At 48.4% G+C, this 21,057-nt stretch overlaps 1 protein-coding gene across 3 annotated transcripts in view; it reads left to right on the top strand.

The window, feature by feature from the left end:
* The first annotated feature begins 1,500 nt into the window (after nt 1–1,500).
* Nucleotides 1,501–21,057, top strand: part of CCDC63 (coiled-coil domain containing 63) — a 36,171-nt gene continuing 16,614 nt past the window's right edge. The window contains exons 1-8 of one of the 3 annotated variants that reach the window (XM_023241414.2): nt 1,501–1,794; nt 2,765–2,871; nt 5,698–5,790; nt 6,185–6,354; nt 9,290–9,482; nt 15,062–15,181; nt 19,106–19,287; nt 20,078–20,259. In XM_023241414.2, coding sequence (XP_023097182.1) covers nt 5,782–5,790; nt 6,185–6,354; nt 9,290–9,482; nt 15,062–15,181; nt 19,106–19,287; nt 20,078–20,259 — 856 coding nt within the window. In that variant the 5' untranslated portion in view covers nt 1,501–1,794; nt 2,765–2,871; nt 5,698–5,781. The remainder of the gene's footprint in view (nt 1,795–2,764; nt 2,872–5,697; nt 5,791–6,184; nt 6,355–9,289; nt 9,483–15,061; nt 15,182–19,105; nt 19,288–20,077; nt 20,260–21,057) is intronic. The other 2 variants (XM_019814539.3, XM_006938471.5) reach the window with 2 other exon arrangements.

Genomic DNA, 21,057 nt, shown 5'->3' on the forward strand with positions numbered 1-21,057 from the left:
GGAGAAGGAAAAAAAGAGAAAAATCATTTTGAATCATTTCAAGTGGATTTCTGATCCTTGTAGCCAAAGAATCATTTGGACAACCAGCTTCCCGGTCTGTAGCCAAATGCCTTTGCCCAGCCCCTCTGCAGCTTGATTCTAATTTCCTCCTCCATTCTGTAGACTCCGTTATCGCCAACATTTCTCACCACTGGCTCCTTGCTTTGGCAAGCTGGCATCTCAGTCTGCTCCAAGCCCTGCTGATGGAGCTGAAGATCTCTTTAGCAGAATCAATTCTGGCATGTTCTAATTTAAAAAGCCTTGCACTTCTCTGCATGGGGGCTGCTGAGATCTGTGCCCATAAAGGCAGGGAGAGTAAATTCTTCTGAGGGAGAGCCTATTTTTAACAAGTCCTGAACCTAATTGAACTTAATCATTTTTCAGTCGTTGACACTTGAAATGTGTGAGTCACTAGGCTCTGCATGGAGCAGAGGGCTACGGCGGCCCTTTAAATATCAGAGACATGCTGAATACCAGCTTCCAGAATTGCTGCTAGGGTCTGGGGCTGTGGTTTTGGTCAGGGTTATGGTAAGACATGGGGCCGTAGAAACAGACAGCCCTGGATTCGAATCCTGGCTTCCCCACCTGCTGCAACAGTCACTGTGTTTCTTCAAGCCTCAGTTTCCCCATCTGTAAAATGAGGAGGCTAACACTTGTACCGAACACTTCACGTGAATAATCAAGGCCTGACATGAGGCTGCTCAAAATCCTTATTCTAGTTGGCATGAGTATTCATACATTTCCTTGCAGACATGTTAATGTGTTCGCCCAAACCCCATACATAATATGCCACACCCTAACTTTCCTCATGGTTACAACATGGCTGCCAGTGAACAGGGACCACGTGCTCCCTCCTGCACCATACTGCCTTTCTGAAACCAAACATGTAGTTAAGTTCTAAAACACATTCTGCCCCCAGGGTTTAGGGATAAGAAAAATGGAGCTCTTAGTATGGCTGAGCTACAATAATTCCAGGGCCTAGTAGGTAAGGTGGAAATCACATGGAATCAAAATTACCCTGGCGAACCCGTGCTTGCAATCATTTGCTTTGAGCAACCTGTTAACCTGTTAACCTGGCTTGTGTTAAGGGCCATTTGTATGAAAAATGTTTAAGCTGCCCAACTCCATTCGGCCAGTGAAAAATGCTCACCCCAGATGACCTGGGTCAGACTGGGGGTTCCCTGTGTCAAGCTCATAGAGGGTGGATGTGGGTGCGCCCGAAGAAAAATGATGGGCAAATTCCCCCCCCCCTCCCCCGCACTGGTGACATTCTTTTCTTCCTCTTAAATCCTGGCTTTCTTGTTTTGCAGAGCAGGAGGGAGTGGATCCCTCTTAGTGCGTGTGGAGACTGTACCCCGCGAGGCTGCTGTAAGTGTGCGGGAGAGGGAGACGAGCAGGAACCGGAGATGCCAGCCACGAGGGCGGAGGGCCTTAGGCCGGTGTGAGCGCCGGTTACTCAGTATGGTGGGGGTGCGGCTAGTCTGGGAAGGGGTCGCTGAGAGGTGTGTCACGTCCCCAGCCCCCACCTTCCCTCCATTCCCTTTGGTCCTCTCCCGAGGGCCCTGTGCTTTCCCAGAGCCTTCCAGGGGAGAACGCCCGTCTGTGCGGGTCACAAAGGCATGGGTTCTAGGGGTCCGAGAACTCCCAGACGCGGGTCTGGGGGGTGGGTGCAGCGGGGCCGCACACACTCTCGGTGCCTTTGGACCCCGCAGCGGCTCCAGCGGCGGGACACGCAGCTGGGGCCATCGGCCCCTGGTAAGTTTCACCGCTCTGGCCACGCTTGCTGCTCCACAGCTCCCCCTGCTGGGCAAAAGCAAAGACGTGGTGACTGCCCCCGCCCTTTCCTACCACCTGCCCTAATCTGGAAAATGTCAATTAAATATAAATAAATTACAATGTGTAAAATAACGTCAAGAAAATCCAACAAACTTCCATTTCCCCCTATAAAGATCTCAATTAAAAAAATTTTTTGTGTGTGTTTCTGCACCCCTGCTTGGCAAGCATATGTTTAACTTACTACCGAGTTAGACAGCCTTTACTCAGTTTTCACAGACTGGGGGCCCAGCTTCTGTCTCAGTCCCGGCGTTTTATAACCCATGTAGTCACGGTCTGGCTTTTCCTTTAATAGCAGGTTGTTAAAATTCAGCAGCAAAGGAGGAGCCCGCCTCCCTTACCCCAGCGAATTACATATTAGTTGGTAAAGATGATCTCGGCCCCGGGGGGGGGGGGGGGGAGACTTCATTCATTCAAACACTATTTGCTAAGAGCTTCTCATGTGCCCGAGACTATAGATATTGTAGTGAATGAAATGAGGCCCAGAGAACCAGACAGCATGTGCCTGGTGATCCCTGACCTGGACCTCTGGACTTCTCAGCATTTTCCATTGCATACTACTGTCCTCAGAAGGGGGCAAGCTGCAGATTCCTCTCAGGAACTGCCAACTCGAACCCCTGCTAGCTCCAGGCAGTTTCAGGGACTGTGGGAATTGGAGGGAGGAGTTAGGCACTTGGGAGAAGTGGAGTCTGCAGTCAGGAGAGTAAGGACATTACCCACATTCACATTTTAAAACACTGATTGCTAACCAGGACCGAAGGTAGGTTGAGTCTGCCTGAGGGCTTCAAGTTTGAGACCCTTGAATAAGAGGGTGGTGGGTCAGGGGCCAGCATGCCTGGTGGTGGGGCTTCTCAAGGCCCAGCTGTGAGAATGGGGGTAAATCTCTCCGCAGGAAACGGATAGTCCCAGCCCAGTGGGCACAGAGAGTAAGAGGCCTGTGTTGGTGTCTGGAAGCTGGAAAGAGACCAGGGGAGACCGACTCTGTGTGTCAGCAAACAGGTAGGAAGCTGATGGTACCTCCAGCTCCTGGGGGAAAACACAGCACAACCAAATACCCTCAAGGGCAGGATAACCTGATACTTGACAATCCTGATTCACAAGCAAGGGACATTCATCAAATGCCTGTTATGTGCTAGGCACCACACTAAGAGCTTTATACACATTAGTTTATGCTAAGAGGTGGGTGTGGGCATCCCCATTCTACAGATGAGGAGACTGAGGCTCAGAGAGGTGGAATCACACTGTCAGTGAATGTCAGGTTTACTTGAGTCATGCTTTTAGAAAGGTACATCGCAGATCCTTGTGGATCCAAAAGAACCCTTGAACATAGAAGAGCTTCTGGATAATATGAAATTAGAGCTACATAAAACTCCAGAGTAGAAAGAGGTCCCAAAGTGAGTATCCTTTGGCTAAACGTCATCAGTCAGGTAAATCCTGCTACAGCCTTTACCCCAACTTGAGCTCTCTTACACACTGGTCTTATTCCATCCTTCTTTTAAGGAACATCCTGGCTTTTCCAGACTTCCTTGCCAGTCACTTCCCACTGGATGCTGTGCCCTGGACTGGATGACACAGCATTCTCTGAATACTCCTTTTATCCACTTGCCTCTCGGCCTCTGCTCAGGCAGTTCTCTCTACCCAGAATTCCTTCCTCACTTTTCTTCTCTGCTTGGTGAGCTCCTATTCATCTTTCAAAACCCAAATTAAACCTCACCTCCTTTGTGGAGTCTTTTGCACTGTTTTACCCTGGACAGAATTCATAGTGCCTTGAAGGCTGACTTGCCACTGAATTCCCTAAATGTGTAGCACACGGTAGGGGCTTAGTCCGTGTGCTAAGTGGATCTAAGCACTTCAGGCGTGAGAACACATTTTGATTACAAGTGATTGAAAACTCCTCCCAGATTGTTTTAGGAGAATATGTTAGTCCATGTAATTGGACCTGACCCAGAGGTATCTTCAGGCTTGCCTAATTCCTGGGGTTTGGATGACGTCTCCAAGTTTCAATCTCTCACCATTTTGTCCTCTCCATATTAGCTTTATTCTCAGGCTCCCTGCAGGGCCAAGAAGGCTGCCAGCCCCTCCTACCTCATTTACATAGGATCCAAAGCAGCAGGAAACCAAGTTGCTCTCTCCCTGAATGTTCAATCTTAAACCCCACTATTCGCTCTGCTGGGACCAGCCAAGGTCGGTCCCATCCCTGAAATGATCAGTCAGGCCAGGATGGGTGGGATTATGCAGATTGACCAGGGATCCGGCACTCTGATTGGCCCTTCCAGAGTCATATGGCCCAATCTGATGGGGTGGGGTGGGGTCAACCCCAGGGAGCAAAAACCGACCAGGAGCCAAGGAAAGGGCAGCTTCCCCAAGCAAACCAGGGTATTGTTACCAGGAGACAGAGGAATGCCACACACTCCTCAAGCCCTCGTAAACAGTTATTACACTGGATCTTCACGTATGAAACAATCCATAGCATATCATATCATACCAGCCCATTTACTGAGCACTTATTATGTGCCAGGCTCACTGCTAGGTGCCTTACCGCTTACCAACCTGTGAGATGCCTTCTAGAACTTCTCCTGTTTTCCAGATGAGGAAAATGATGCCCAGAGCACTGAAGTGACTTGCCCAAGGTTAATAAGTGGATGAGGAGGAATTTTTGTTGAGATTTGATGATGGGGACAACCTATCACTGGACTTTAAACCACTGGACTGGAGGACCCCTCAATGGGTGGCAAAGCCAGACGTTTCTGCTTTAGGAATCCAGCCCTTGAAGTCTGGGAGTTGGGGTGCAGAAGATCTCACAGTCCTCCAGGGCTTGTGGGGTTAACATTGTCGTCCCCTCCTCTGAATACATGGGCCAGATGAGGTTGAAGTTATGACTTGCTAAAAATGCCTCTTGTACTACTGGCTGCTGCTTTAAAAAATTTTTTAAAATATTTTTTTAAAAATGTTTATTTATTTATTTTGAGAGAGAGAGAGAGAGAGAGAGAGAGAGAGAGAGAGAGAGAGAACAAGTGGGGGAGGAGCAGAGAGAGAGGGAGAGAATCCCAAGCAGGCTCTGCACTGTCAGCACGGAGCCTGATGTGGGGCTAAATCTCACGAACCATGAGATTAAGACCTGAGCCAAAATCAAGTGTCAAATCAAGGCGTGACTGGGTGTCTCAGTCGTAAGCGGCTGACTTCAACTCAGGTCATGATCCCACGATTTGTGGGTTCAAGCCCCACACTGGGCTCTGTGCTGACAGCTCAGAGCCTGCAGCCTGCTTCAGATTCTGTGTCTCCCTCTCTCTCTGCCCCTCCCCCACTCGCCCTCTGTGCCTCTCTCAAAAATAAACAAACATTAAAAAAAAAAAGAGTCAAATCTAGAGTTAGATGCTTAACTAAGCCACCCAGGCACACCCCAATGGCTCCTGCTTTAAAAGGCAGGTGTGTGTGTGTGTTCTATCCTTAACTGAAGCTGAAGTTGGGCTAATTGCATTTTAACCCCATCAGAGGACACATTGCCCGGATGCCATTTGCCCCCTCTTCTTTGGGAACACAGGGAGCAGGAGGGTAACCGGCTCACCAGAACCGTCTGCCTGGCTCCTAATAATAAATGGTGAGAGGAACAGGTTTCAGGCAAACACTGCGTATTAAAAAAAAAATGAAGAAGAAGAAGAAGGCTCTTCTCACACCCGGGCAGCCATCTGCCGTGTCCTCCACACGTGCCAAGTGGTGGGAGGAGGAAGGGACTGCAGCGGGTGGGGAAGGGAGGAGGTGCCCGCCGGGTCCTTAATCGCCAGCAGGGAGGCTCACACATTCTCTTCCTCTTGCCACTGTGGACAGGGCACTGCAGAGACAGAGCAAGGCGCGCTCGCTGGCTTTGACCTCCCTGGAATCTGAGCATAGGGAGCGCACAACTCCTTCAAGATGCCGACGGTAGGTATTAGCTCCTGCGTATGGAGCGCTTGCTGTGGGTCAGGCACTGTGCTCGCCACTATACATATATTAGCTCATCTAATCCTAACCACAAATCTATATGCACCCATTTTATAGATGAGAGACTGGAGGCTCAGAGACGTTAAGTGATTCACCCAAGGTCACACAGCAAGGCTGCCTCTTCAGTACGCAATAATGAGGCCCAGCCTCCTCTCTACCCTGGCAACCCAGAGTGGGTTTTCCCTGTAACAGATAAGCAGTTGACATCACCCAAGGGCAGTCTCCCACCTCTAGCCCTGCCCCCAGACACGCTCTGCCCTCTGCCCTTGGGCTGAAATATAGGCTTCTCTGGTCACCCAACCCGTTGGTCAATGCTTCTCCCCATCTCACCCAGTCAAAGAAGCACAGGAGAAAACGCTCCGAAGTTCTCAAGGAACCTTCAGAGAAGGTCAAAGAACAGCTGGCTGAGGCTGAGCTTCGGAAGCTGAAGCAGCAATTCAGGAAGATGGTGGAAAGTCGCAAGTCCTTCAACTTCTGCTCCCAGCAGAAGATCTCGAACCAGCAGTAAGTGATGGTCAGAGCTTTGTACTGAGTGAACTTGGAGAAAGTTTTGGATTTGGTTTCATGGGATTTACTTTCTCCTGTGGCCTCTGGGCAGGAAGCTGGTTCTGAGCCCAATCTGGGTACTTAGGTGAGACAGCTTCAGTAGGAGGGAGAATTTATTCTCAGAATTAGGGTGTCACAGGGACTCCAAGGGGGGCAGGACAGCCATGCCTCAGGGAAGGACCCGAATGAAAAACAATTTCTGGTTCCTGTTTCTTTCTGCACGTGGGTTTCGTTCTTCCCTATCTGGATCTCAGCACTGGCCGGTGGGAGATGGCTGCCCCAACTCCTGAGCTACCAAGGACCACACAGACTGTAGTGAATCCCAAAGTCCCAGGAAAGAGGGAATCTGATTGGCTTAGTTTGGGTCAGGTGTCTACTTCTGGTCCAATCAGCTGTGCCCGGGGGAGGGACAGGACCATAGGGCACAAAATGGCTATTGTCACTCCCATGGTTCTGGCAATGGAGGTGGGGGAGTTCCCCGAGGAGAGGAAATCATCAGGCTGTGTCTATCCCAAAATAGATTTCCTGCTTGTGCATCCTTATGGAGTCTGCAAGATCAAATATTTGAAATTGGATTGTCCTAGAAATTATGATGTTGATAGCTTCTTTAGACAATAGAAAGGTGTTCCCTGGGGTTGAATAAGCAAATATCCTTAGATTCCCTTCAAGGGAATGTAATTCCTTAACATTTATACAGGCAGAAACTGCCCATTATTAGAAAGAAAATCTTACTGTTAGATGACGTGTGAAGTTCAGGGGGTAGCGGGAAAGGAGCCCCTTCCATTTTCTATGGATTCAACTCACGCAGAGCTACCGCTAGTCCGTTTGGGATCTTCCTGTGAATTAGGAAAAGACGCCCTTTCTCAAGACACTTTACTGCCATCTCTTGGAAACACTGTCATCACATAGGGATTTTGTTAGAACAGGATGAAGCATCTCCCAGGAAAGGGTACTAAGTCAAGAAATCAATGATTGTTTTTCAAGCAGATGGTTCTCTCTTGGGCTGTGCAGTCCACAACCTGCACATCTGTGCTTGGCAGCCCTGATTCACAGCTTACCGCTGGTGGGCATCAGGAAATGCCTCCTTCCTGGTGGGTCTCTGACAGTTTTTCTGGAATCTTACCCTTCACACTACCACCTTCGTCCCACTTTTCACTGGGACGGACCTAAAGGGGAAGGAGTGGAAAAGTGGAGATCTTAGATTCTTCAAGTGAAACGCCTATAAATAGGGGCCAGAACTGAGATGAGCTGAGTGAGGTGCCCAGGGTGCAATATTTAAGGAAGTGCTTTTTCCAGTGCTTCTCCTAAAGCCTCCTTAAATTTAGGGATGCCTCACTCCCGGTCCCAGTCCTGCTGATAAGACAGACAAACCTTCCTTTTGCTTTTGCTGAGCCCTCTGAATTCCTAACTCTGGTGGACTCTGTTCGGTTTTTCTCTCCACCTTAACAAAGACCCCCTGCCAAGAGGGGCTTAAGATGGGGAGAAAGGTCCCAGCTACCAGGTTTAGAAGACAAGCTGCTCTAGAACTAGGGGTGCATTCCCACAGGTGGCTATTTACATTTATAATTGGTGGGATACCATTTGAAGTTCAGTTCTTCCTTTGCACTGGCCACATTGCAAGTGCTCCACAGCCTACGTGGCTGATGGATTCTATGGGACAGTGCAGATAGAGAACAGTTCCATCATTACAGAAATTCTATTGGATGTGTTGCTTTAAAACAGGGGTCAGCGAGCCATGACCCCTGGGCCAAGTCTGGCGGCTGCCTGTTTTTGTAAATAAGGTTTTATTGGAGCATGGCCACGCCTATTTGTTTATGCGTCTCCCATGGTTACTTTGTTGAATCGTTGCAATAGAGACCATCTGGGCCTGCGGATCCTAAAATATTTACTTTTTGGCCCTTTAAAGAAAAATGTTTGCAGACCCCCCCCTCCCCACCCTAGAACATTTTGCTGTTCTAGAACAATGCTTCCAAAACTTCAATGTGCATGAGTCACTTGAGGATCTTGTTACAGAGCAGATTCTGATTCAATAGGTCCCGAGTTAGGGCCTGAGCTTCTGCATTTCTCCACGCTTCCAAAGGCTATGCAGGCAGCGGGTCTGCAGACCGCACTGTGCAGCAGGTGTCGGTGCCTAGACTTTGCCAGAAACAGCCTCTGTGCTGTTTCCAGTCATTGGGCTGTTGAGTAGTCGCGCGAGCCTTTTCTTTTCAAAATCCCAGTTTGCCCACACACCTACCCCTCTCTTCTCCAGAGGGGAAAGCGAGAGAGAGAGAGAGAGAGGAGAGAGAGAGAGAGAGAGAGAGAGAGAGAGAGAGAGAGAGAGGAGAGAGAGAGAGAGAGAGGAGAGAGAGAGAGAGAGAGAGAGAGAGAGAGAGAGAGAGAGAGAGAGAGAGAGAGAGAGAGAGAGACACTCACGTCAGTCATTTAATAAATCATTAGCACCCCGCGTAGAGACAGTGGGGGAGGTGGGAGGTTACGGAGCGTCTCTGTGTTGAGGCGAAATTGAAAATGCCTGACTGATGGGCTCGCCTCTCGTGACCAGAGATCATTGGCTGCAAAGTCTGGAAAGAAAGTCAGCAAGATCAGACAGATGCCCATGAGCTGCTGGCAAAAGAGGGCCTGGGCCTAGAACTCAGGTGTTGACGGGCACAGCCGCAAATTGTTCCCTAGCAAGCAAAGGCCCGCTAGAGAGGGGCGGAGCCATGGAAGGTGCGGTGAACTGGGCGGCGGGCGGTCAGAGTTCCAGCCCTGGACCCCAGACCCTGACAAGCCCCTGCCACTTGCAGGGGCGGGAAGTACGTCTCCGAGGCTCCTTCAGCGCTAAGGAGCCTGGGGCACCGGGCAAGGTAAACTCGGGGCGGGGTTCAGAGTCAATCACGTGCTGCTTTCCCAGCAGCAAGGAGATCAAGACCCTGCAGAGCGAGCAGGAGGAGATCACTCTGCTTCTGGGTCTCATCAAGTCCTCGAAGAACTTGGAACTGAATGAGAGAAACTACACGGAGCTGTGTTTCCTGCTGCAGACCAAGGAGGACTACGAGGCCCTGATTAAATCACAGAAGGTGCTGCTGGCAGAACTGGATGAGAAGGTGTGGTCTTTCTCGTAGGGGGTTAACCAGAGCGAGGAGCAAGGGCGGGGGTGGGGGGCGCGGGAGTACCCACCATGCCTTAGGCCAGATCTGACCTCCCCCCCATATTCTAAAGGTGACTGTGGTCACTCCACCACCTTGGGACCCCTACTCTCCCAGTGCTACCAGACCATTCCTCCGCGGTGCTCCCCAGCGCCTCCCCACTACCCTTAGAGTCAATTCTCAACCCCGCGCTGTGTTGGTCAGGAGAGGTTAGGTTACACCGCAATAACACCCCTCCCCCACAACTCAGTGTTTGGAGCAATAAAGGTTTCTTCTTCGTTCCTGCTATGTCTGTCATGGATTGGCTAGGGGCTCTTATATCTTCTCATCCTGGGACCAGGTTGCCAGGTGTTGTGGCAGAGAAAAAAAGTTCTGGAAAGTCTCCCACTGGCAATTGAAAGCTGCAGCCTGGAAGCAGTACATGGCTTCTGCTTATGACCCATAGGCTCAAAATAGTCAAATCCATATATACCCCAAATGCCCATCCCCAAATAGTCAACTCTACCCCTCCACAAAAGGGTCGAAGAAGTGTATGTATCCAGAAGGCAGAGAGCTAGAGACATTTGTTGGACAATGTTAATGGTCATATCTCTTCCTATGGCTTGAGAGGCCCTGTGATCTAGGCCCTGCCTACCCCTCTGTTCTCATCCCACGTCATTCCTTCCTTCACTCCTCTCACCCAGCTGCAGAAGACTTCCCCCTTCCAAATATGTGAAAACTAGTCTGACCTCAGGGCCTTTGCACACATTCCCCTGATCCCCACTCTTTGTCTTTTATGTCTCAGCTCAAATGTGACTTTTAAAGGGAGGCCTTTTCTATGTCCTCTCTCCTATTTAAAGCATATCCCCCTTGCATTAATTAGGTTCCTGGCCAAAAACAAATAGTATGCTCCGTAAGGTACTTTGAGAAGAGTTTTATGAGGCACTGTTTACAAGGGTGTGAGCACAGAGTAGGGACATTGAAGCACTGTAGGGTTAGCCACAGTGGGCAGGGGGCACACCCCAGAACCTGAACACAGGGAGCATGCCAGGGGGAACAAATACCCCAACCTCTCTCTTCTCACCCATGGACCCCCAGTGCAAGGAGGCCATTGTGGACTCCTTCCAGGTCAGCTTCCTGGGGCACAGAGCAGGGTGGGTGGCACAGAGTGGAGAGTGAACCTCAGGAGTCAAACAGAAGATCCCAGAACACCCCCTCGGCCCCTTTCACGACATCCCACAGCCCCCCCTTGATAGCACTTCTCATAGTGGTAATTATGGCTTAACACAGGTGTCATCTGTCCCTGTAATGTGTCACCTGCAGGAGGGCAAGGACCATGTCTGTTTTGTTCCCCTCGGTACATCCCACGCGTGTGCCAGTGCCTGGCACATAGTAGGCCCTCAATAAATATTTACTGACTGAAAGAATCTGGAAATCTCATTACATCTTTCCTCTGCTTGCAAATCCTTCAGTAATTTCCTGTTGTTCTTGAGATAAGGGCCAGACTCCCCCGTGTGGTCTGCTGGCTCGGCTGCCCTGTGTCCCTCCTGCCCCTTCCACCTTCCCTCCTGCTCCCCCCTCCGTGTTCCATCCGCACTGGCCACCTCCATAAACCTACAGTGCTGTCTCTCCCCTGCAGGCCTTTGCACATGCCCTTCCCTCTGCCCGGATTGCCCTTCCATCTTCTGTGCTTGGGGAGCTCCTATTCATCCTGTAGGCCTCAGCCCAAATGCTACTTCTGCCGGATACTTGTCCCTTCATTTCCCTGCCAGATGCTCCCACCGGACGTGTCCAAAATGCCTTACATCTCCCTTTTCCTAGGACTAATTATGCTTCATAGCTTGTTTCTAGTCCTAGATTATAGGTTTGTGTTGAGGCCAGGGGCCATGATACTGTCTTGATCACCAGCATCCCCCTGTTGTCTGGCACAGAGAGGGCAGCTAAGAATCATTGAGGAATGAATGAATGAATTTGTGGATGAGAAAGGAGGCACTAGCAGTGAAGAAAGAGGAAAAGTGAAGAAAAGATGGGGACATGGGTCCTCAGAAATAGTAGGAAAAGGCAGCCTGCTTTGGAATCCGCAAAAGAACATGGGGCTCACCGCCCTGTACAAAACCCCTTTTTGCCCAGCTCCATCCCAGGGAGGGCGGGTCCCAGAATCCCCTGCTGCTATGCCCAGAGCTTCCTCCTTGCAAGAGGTCACTGGAGGCAGGGACCTCACCAGGCCCTGCCTGGCCTCAAAAAGCAAATAAGCCTATGCCTTCGTGCTGGAGAGAGCATCTTGCGTAGGCAACGCAGTCCTCTGGTGGTGCAGCCTTGGATGTGTCTCTCGTTGGGCAGAGGCCTAATTACTCTCAGCGTCACAAAAGCAACGTCTGACAAAGAGATGCCAAAGGGAACAGGAGGCTGAGTTTAATGACAAGAGTCACTGGGCAGAGTGCTGACACCACAGCATCCTTTGACAAGGAGCTAGAACCTGAGGTCCCCCGGTGAACTCAGGCAGGGGCGGGCATCCCTTCGGCGCAGGCCACGCTTTGCTCCGGAGATGCTGCCCTCCCATATATTACAACGAGTCGTTTGTTTCACTTCGTAGGTGAGTTAGTGGGGCTCTGTGTTGAGGGAGCTGCCTGTGCACAGCGTAAGAGAGAAGAAAGTAGACGGGGGTCTGACTTGAACCAAAGCCTGGCTACTATGATTGAATCATAAACAGCGTTCACATGCCTTACGAGTTTGTGGGCAACCTGGCGGTTCCCTTGATGCCTGATCATCTGAGCTGCCATCTCGCTTGATGTACCAGTGGGCATGTGTTGGGCTATGGAAGTTTGTTTTTCTCACATAATACGATGTCTGTCTGGAAAAAGATTGTCCCAGAGACGGGTTAGTAGCTCTACAATGATGGGTTGGTCTTTTTCTCTCCGATCCTCTTGGTTGGCCCTCGCCTCATGGTCACAAGATGGCTGCCAAAGCTTAGCTGGTATAGCTTCTCACAGAATCACATTCAAAGATATGAAGAAAGGATAGGGGGTCTTGTTCTTATATGATATTCTCACTTATGAGGGAGAGAATATTTCACAGAAACTCTCCAGCTGATTTTCCCTCATTGGCCAGGGCATATACCTACTTCTAGGCCAATCACTGGCAAAGGGAAATGAAATTTCTATAATTGGTTGGGGGCTAGACCAGGGGCAGTAAACTGTGGTGTGAGAGCCCAATCTGGTCTGTTTATGGCCCTCCAGAAAAGAATGATTTTTACAAAGAAGACAGACTATCTCTTCCTATGACTGTTTTAGGAAATGAGGAAACTTTCTCCAGAGGCTTCCCTAGCAATCAGCCTGCCTAATTCATAGGTCCTAACTGGTTTAGTCCTGTCCAACCTTGAATGAATAAATCATAGGCAGAGGGGACAGAATTACCATGGTTGGCTTGGATCAGCCTTCTGGGGTGAGATGGGTTTTGGGGGCCAACAACCCACCACATCCATTACAGTTCTGGCTGTTCATACCTCTTCCAGCTACCTGGCTCTGGAACATTCTTCTGTCCTTTGCTTGGTATCTCTCACTGCCTGAAACCATCTTTCATCGGCATACTGTGGTTCCTTCAAGATTAAATGTGGGTGTAGACCAAATTGGTGGTCTTCAGGACAGATTAAGTCTGACAACATGAGGGCTTTGGCCCAGTCAGTGTTTAAAATTTATTTTAATTAGTTAACTTGTTAAAATTGAGAGATTTCATGTAAAAATTTGGGTATCTGACTTTTCTTCAAAAAAAGAAAAAAAGATGGAAAGATTTGGTAACATTGACCCTGAATTTCCGTGGGACAGCTGCAACTAAATAGTGTTGTGGTGACCCCACAGCTGTTTACCCACTCTCTACTTCTTCCTCTCTAACAGATTCCTAAAGAGCTATGTTTCTCATCTTCCCTTGCAGCTAAAGGTGAGCAATGAAATTTGAGGGGAAGTCTGTTAGGGGTGTCTAGAAAGTTTTGTTTCCTAGATATAGGTCCTAGCCATTTATCCATGTTGCTTCTTCTACCTTCCTGCCTGGAATATGACTGTGAAAGCTGGTGCAGTGGCAGCCATTTTTTGACCATCAGGGAAAGGCCAGGTGAATTACAGAGATCTTGTGTTTAGTTCCTTGAGTTACTGAACTTAACCTGGCACGTTTATGGAGAGGAAGATAAACCATAATTTGTTTGAGCCCCTGTTTAGTTGCATTTTCTATAATTTGTAGTTGCATGATACGAGCTGCTGCCCCTTAAGGCAGGGAGTATGTGCTCCAGTTTTCTATATTCTCCACTGTCCTGGACGGTCTTATAGTGGGCCCACTTTACTCTTTTATGCCACCTGCTTGGGCATAGTTTGCAACCTCTAGTATAGATTTTTCTCTCAATGTTCCATGGTCATAACCGAGACTGTGCTGTATAGACTTCCCGAAGATTTGGCAATAACCAAAGGAAACCACCATCTCAGGGGCACTAACATAGAACCCAGGATGCAACTGCTCCCAGAATTCATCAGCCCAAGCTCAGCACAGGGGCGCCTTGCTCCCAGCTGGAAGCCAGCCTCCATGTAGCTGACAAACTTTATATTTCATTACACCAAGCACTTAACATCTCTCATCTGGAACTTCTCAATTTCCAGACAGGAGCTGGGCTTCAGATAGTGAATTCAAGTTACTACCTCCAGACAAACAAGAACATAAAAAATTGCTTTAAATGACAGTGCCCTGACCCTTCACCCAGCAGGGTTCCAAAAAAAAAAAAAAAAAAAAAAAGTCTCAGAGCTTAGTCTCAGTCCAAACCCTAAGAAGATAAAGTACCTCTGACACATTAGGACCTGGCACTCACTTGTCTTCAGATAATAGTTCCATAAACTTCTGTAGAACCTGCTAGGATTTAGCACTAGCCAGCTGCTTCCAGATGGGGCTAACTTTTGGGAGGCAATTTGGATCTCTGCCTGGGTTGGGTTAAAGCTGTATGTCAGGTTGGTTATGCACGTTGCTAGTGGTGTGAGGAAATGACATGATCCACTGTCGCTTGTATGAAAAAATACAGAGTGAGCTCTGTGGGAAGGTGACGGCGGGGGTGGAGGTGGGGGGTATGCTTGGGTCTGGAGAACTTGGCTGGAGCTGCAAGGGTAGAGAGAAACACCAAAATTCTCTCCTGCCAGCCATGGCAAGGGTGTATGGCCCTTCTCTGAAGTCAGAATCTATGATCCCAGTGCATAAAGCGCATGGTGTGTTAGCGATGCTTTTGGCCACAGGTGACATGATACCTCACCAAGAGAAGCTTGCACCAAAAGGTGAGTGAAATTTACATGCACAGGTAAAAGCAAAAACTCTAAATCGCCTCATTTTACCCCAAACTGGCTGAGATGAAGTTGCGTTGAGCATGCATTCGAGAGAGAAATAAAAAATCCTTTTGTAGGAAAGGAAAGAACATTAGAGTTTTTATTTTAGCACACTTAAGTTAATGAACTGTTGAATCTGTACCCATATAGATATTAATTTAACACAGTTGTGGGGGGGGGTTCTCTCTCTCTCTCCTTTTTTTTTTCCAGATTGCTCAGATGGAAAAAAAAATTATAAACCAAAAACAGATCTTCGCCAAGATACAGAAAGCCAATGACCCCCGGAAACTGCAAAAACAGATCCACATTTTGGAAACCCGTTTGAATCTCGTACGTACGTGTTCTCTGCAGCTTTGCAAACCGCTCTGCCTTCCCTTTGCTCAGAGCAGAGAATGATCCCCATGGTACCTTTAGCAGAACACATCCATCTTGTTGGTTGACTCAGAAGAAGGTTAAATAATAGGGTTCATACAAGCCAGGCAGCCTTTTAGACTTACCATCCACCCTACTCTATCCACTCTGTTCCATCCACTGGTTGACCCACTGTTACCCAAGGTGCCTTTCTCTTTCTTGCTCTCTGCGTTTTATGTACCATGCTGCTGCCCGCCTCCCCCCCACCATCCCCATCTCCCACCCCTCCCGGGATACCTGTTCTTAGTCACTTGACTTAAAAACTCTTGCTTATTCTCAAGAAGCAGCTCAAATATTAGCCCTCAGCAAGCAGAATTAGTCAGACCTTCCCTCCCATCGCAACCTGTTCACACCTCTGTGAGACCTGGTACTTTTTGGTTGTTGTTGATGTTGTCTCTAGGAAATATTCAGCACAGACATGCATAACCAGATAAAGAGAAAAGTGGTGTTTCCTGATCGCTTTCAGTTTGTAGTGAGTTTTGCATTAAGCAGGATTTTCTAAATTGCAAACTGGCTTAAGCAAAAAAAAAAAAAAAAAAAAAAGAATGGATTGGTCATGGAACTAAAATTTCAGGGGCAAAAGTGGGGCCTTCAGGAATAGCTGAATCCAGATGCCCCAAGCATGTCTTTAGGATACTTTCTCTGTCCATCTCTCCTTTGCGTAGAGATGACTACATTCTTGGGCAGCCCCCCAATGTGAACAAACACCAACAGAAAAAGACAATCTCTTTCCTAAGAATTCAGTCGTAAGTCGCAGGGAGGGCTCCCATTGGGCCATCCTGGGTCAAGTGCCCATCCCTAAACCAATCATGGTGGTCAAAAGAATGAAATACATGGACTTGAGTCACGTAACTACGCTTGTACCACTCCCCCCACTCCCACAGCCCCCACCCGAAGTCAAGGGACGGCAGCCCTATCCAGCAGTGTGGACTGAGAGCTAGGGAGAAATGGTTCTCCTGGAAAAGCAAAAAGAAAGAAAGAAGCAATGCTGGGCAGGTACAAACACATTTCAGCCTGACTTGTGAAATTACAGTTCTCACAAAATGAGCCAGGAGAGAGGGAAAGTGAATTGATTTGGAAGGAAGCCTGTCAGCGCCTCATTATGCAAAGCTCTTAGCTTCCCCCAAACTCTGACCATCAAGCTTTAACCGGGCATGTTTGAAGGCAATTGGATATGACCTCTGTCTGCCCCGGTAGCCTGAAAGTGGACTGAAGACAGGGCAGTGTCTTTTTAATATCCACGCACAGTGATTTGTACCCATGTCTCAGAATGCCTAGGATTTGTGTTAACATGCAGATTCCTGGGTCCCCTCCAGATTCACTGGTTCTGAGTCAGAACTTTTAAGGCTTAGACCCAGGCATCTGCACTGTTGTTATAACTCCCAGTGAAACTCTTACTGAAAACCCCAGTGAAACCAAAGGTTAAGAATCAAGGTTAAGGTTAATGATTCCCTTGGTTAAGAATCATTAGTGCCTGGCACAGTGTGAGGCTCAGAGTGGGTACTTAGCAAACATCTGTTGATTAAACGAATGAATAAAGGTATGCATGATAGAGGTCTACTTTTTTGTTTATAGATCTATTCAGGTTTTCTATTTCTTCCTGAATCAATTCATTCATTTGTTTCTTTCTAGGAATTTGTCCATTTCATCTAAGTTATCTTCATTTGTTGGTATACAATTGTTCCCAGTATATTGCCTTAGAATTCTTTTTATTTCTGTAACGTCTGTCGTATGTCCCCTATTTTATTTCTGAGAGGTTTGCTCTTTTGCATCTCAAAATGGTCCCCTTTCCTTTCTTCCCTGACCAGTTCTGGGTGTGCCTTTTAGTAGATTAGGTAACCAACTCTAAAGGTTATTTCAGGGTCCCCAAATATTCCATGACCTTAAAGACTCCTCCATTTACTCAATGGGGCGTGAGAGTCCTCCCCATTTTTATCCCACAATCAGAGGATGGGTAGCATGCCAACAGTCCTGGAGTAGAATTCACACTACAGTGCAAATGACTGATAAGTGATATCTTCTTAAGGGTAAGTGGAAGATATTGGGAGAATAAGGATGATTCTGTTCCTGGATTCCCTTCCCTTGTGTGGTGGCTACTGACATATCCTACAGAGGAGCCCGGGGCCAGGACTAGGGTGAGGCAAGTAAAGAGCCCAGAGTGCAGAATTTAAGAAAGCACTCGTGGAAATGCAGGGTTGACACCAGAAAATGAGTACCTCCTTAAATTTTGCATCCTGGTGGCCTCACTTGCCGTACCCCATCTCAGCCCTGTGGAAGCCTAAGGTTTCTCCAAATATGCCTTGAAAACCTCTGATCGAATCTGCTTTCTTATGATTAGGACTATTTTCTGCAATTGTTTCTTTTCAGTGTCTACGGGAGCACTCCTCACAAAAACTTTTTTATTAGGATAAATTTATTAAGATGTACAGAAAAGTCGAGGGAATCAAATAATGAACACCCACATACCTATCACTTAGATTTAGTAATTGTTAACATTTTACTATTCTGTTTCACCCTTCTTTTCCCTGAAGTATTTTAAGGTAAATTACAGACATGATGATATTTCACCCCAAATACCTCCATATCTAAAATCAATCATCTTTAAAAATCAAACATTTTCTTCCATAGCCACAAAACCATTATCACACCTTACAAAATTAATACTATTTCCTTAATATCGCCCACGTTAAAAACTTCTCTGGCTGGCTCCAAAATGTCTTTTAAAGTTGGAGACTGTCAAGTTTCACCTAATAGGTCTCTTAAATTTCTTTAATCGACAACAATGGATCTCAAGCAGAAATGATTTTGCCCCCAAAGGGACATTGTCTCTAAAATGACATTGTCATTTTTCGGGGCGCCTGGGTGGCTCAGTCGGTTAAGCGGCCGACTTCGGCTCAGGTCATGATCTCACAGTCCGTGAGTTTGAGCCCCGCGTCGGGCTCTGTGCTGACGGCTCAGAGCCTGGAGCCTGTTTCGGACTCTGTGTCTCCCTCTCTCTGACCCTCCCCTGTTCATGCTCTGTCTCTCCCTGTCTCAAAAATAAATAAAAATGTTAAAAAAAAATTTTAAAAATAAAATAAAAAGAGACATTTTTGATTGTCACAACTGGGTTGGGGCTGTGCTACTGGCATTTATTTTTATTATTATTATTTTTTAATGTTTATTTTTGAGAGAGAGAGAGAGAGAGAGGAGGGGCAGAGAGAGAGGGAGACACAGAATCTGAAGCAGGCTTCAGGTTCCAAGCTGTCAGCACAGAACCCAATGTGGGACTTGAACTCACAAACCTTGAGATCATGACCTGACGTTCAACTGACTGATCCACCCAGGCACTCCTGTGTTACTGGCATTTAGTGGGTAGAGACCAGGGATGTTTCTTTAATAGCATAAAGCACAGGACAGCTCTCCACCACAGGGAATCATCCAGGCCCAAACAGTGCCAAGTTTGAGAAACCCTGCTCTACAAAAGCCCCATCCCAACTCTTTCCAGCCACCAACTTGTTGAAGAGTCTGGGTCAGCTGTCTTCTAGAAAGTTCTACCTTCTGGATTCGGCTGCTTGTTTCCTCATGGCGTTATTTACCTTTTCCTCTCTCCCCTGCCCTTGCTAAACACTGGAAATTAGGTATAAAGGTAGTTGAGAAATTTAAAATCCGGGGGGTGGGGGGACTTACCTAAGACCACTCAGCCAGCTGGTGGCCAGCCCAAGTCTCCCACCCAGCACTCCCATGCGGTGCTGTGGGCCTGGGGCGGGAGGTGGGGGAAGACCTTCCCACCCTCTGGCTGTCTTCGGAAGTGTCTCATGCCCCAGGAGTGAGCTCAGTATTGAAGCACGGCCCCGCCCACAGGTCACCGTGCACTTTGACAAGATGCTGACCACCAATGCTAAGCTCCGGAAGGAGATCGAGGACCTGCGGTATGAGAAGGTTGCGTATGACAATGTGTATCAGCAGCTGCTGCGGCGTTTATCGATGCAGAAGAAAACCATGAATGTGGCCATCGAGCAGTCTGCCCAGGCCTATGAGCAGAGGTGGGCTGGGGGGAGACCTAGGGGCAGGGATGTCTCTTAAGCCCCTGCCGAGCACCTCTGCCCCTGGGCTTATGCATTGAGGGATCTTGAATCATGATAACTCTGAGCACTGACTGTGTGCCCAGCACGATGCCAGGTTCTCTGGGTATCATTGCAACCCTCACAACTGCCCCGGGGGTTATTATCTCTATTTTCCGGACCAGGATACAGAGGTTTAGAGATGCCATTTGCCTGAGAGCCAGGTAAATGGCGGATGTGGTAGGACTGAGATTCAAACTTCTCTGCCGAACCGCCTCCTCCAGGTAGCCCTGCCTCTGGTCCTAGGGGCCTCTCGGTCCGGCTTATCTCCTTGCCTCCCACTCCAGGGCAAGAGGCATATAGCTGGGCTGTGAAGAGAACAGGTTTTAGAGCCAGATCTGGGCTTGAATCCTGGCTCCATCCATCATTACTGTATTATTGTAGGACCACTTTGGATGGTAGTGGGGAATAAACAATATATGTATATAAGGACTCGCTGGGCCACAGTAACTGACAAGTGGTGATGATGATGATGATGGTGATGGTGGTGGTGGTGGTGATGATGATAGAAAACTCACTTCCTGGGGATGGTCTGGAGCCAGCAGCTCCTGTCATTCAGGTAAGGAGGGCTGTTCTTCCACTCCCAGCAACCTCCACGATTCAAAGAAGTGATGGCCGTTGGCAGAAAGTCCCTCTGGTCTGGCAGGGGGAGGGGAGGGGAGGGGAAGGGAGGAATCTCCAGACGCTCAGACCCTGTACCTGCCTCACTCAGGCTGGAAGCCATGGCTCGAATGGCCGCCATGAAGGACCGCCAGCAGAAGGACATTTCTCAGTACAACCTGGAGATCCGAGAGCTGGAGCGTGTCTATGCCCACGAGACCAAGCTCAAGTCCTTCTTGCTCATCAAGCTGAATGATCGTCTGGAGTTCGAGGAGCAGAGCAAAAAGGAAGAAGGTACGTTCTCCAGGCACTTTCTCTCTCTCTCTCTCCCCCCTCCCTCCCCATCTTAGCTGAGGGTGCCCAAGTCCTTCTGTAGTAGGCATGCCAACTTTAGCGAATAAAATTACAAGATGCCTAGTTAAATCGACACTTTAGATAAACTGAATAAATTTTTAAATAAAATAAAAATTATTTGTAGGTTATCTACAATTGGGACACAATTTATACTTTAAAAATGTATTGTTTGTCTGAAGTTCAAATGTAACTGGGGTCCTGTATTTTATTGGCCAACCCTAACCCATAGGACGTGTCCTTACTCTGAGGTTCTCCTTCCATTGTTTTGTTGGGGGAGACTCGGGTATCAGGTCCCCAGGACCGTCCGCACGTTTGGCGATTTGCTAGGAGGACTCTAAAGATTGAGTGTGTAGGCACATGCATGGCTGGGAGGTGGAGACACAAAGCACCCTCAGCGAAGACGAAAGGGGCACCGGGCAAAGTCTGGAGGAAACCAGGTGTAAGCTTCCGGGATCCTCTCCTAGGGGAGTCACACAGGATGTGCTTAATTCCCCCAGCATCTCAATGTGACAACACGTGTGAAGAGCTGTCTGCCAGGGGAGCTCATTACGGCCTCGGTGCCCAAGATCTTACTGGGGGCTGGTGACGTAAATGTCCTCTCCCCTGCACACACCAAAATGCCAGCCTCCTGGAAGGAAAGTCCGTGTTTAGCATCAACCCCACACAACATCTGCCCAGCCTAGGCACAGTGAGTCCCTCCTAGCATTCAGGCAAAGTTTTATATCCCTGTAGGGCACT

Source organism: Felis catus, chromosome D3, assembly GCF_018350175.1.
Source record: "Felis catus isolate Fca126 chromosome D3, F.catus_Fca126_mat1.0, whole genome shotgun sequence".
NCBI lineage: Eukaryota > Metazoa > Chordata > Mammalia > Carnivora > Felidae > Felis > Felis catus.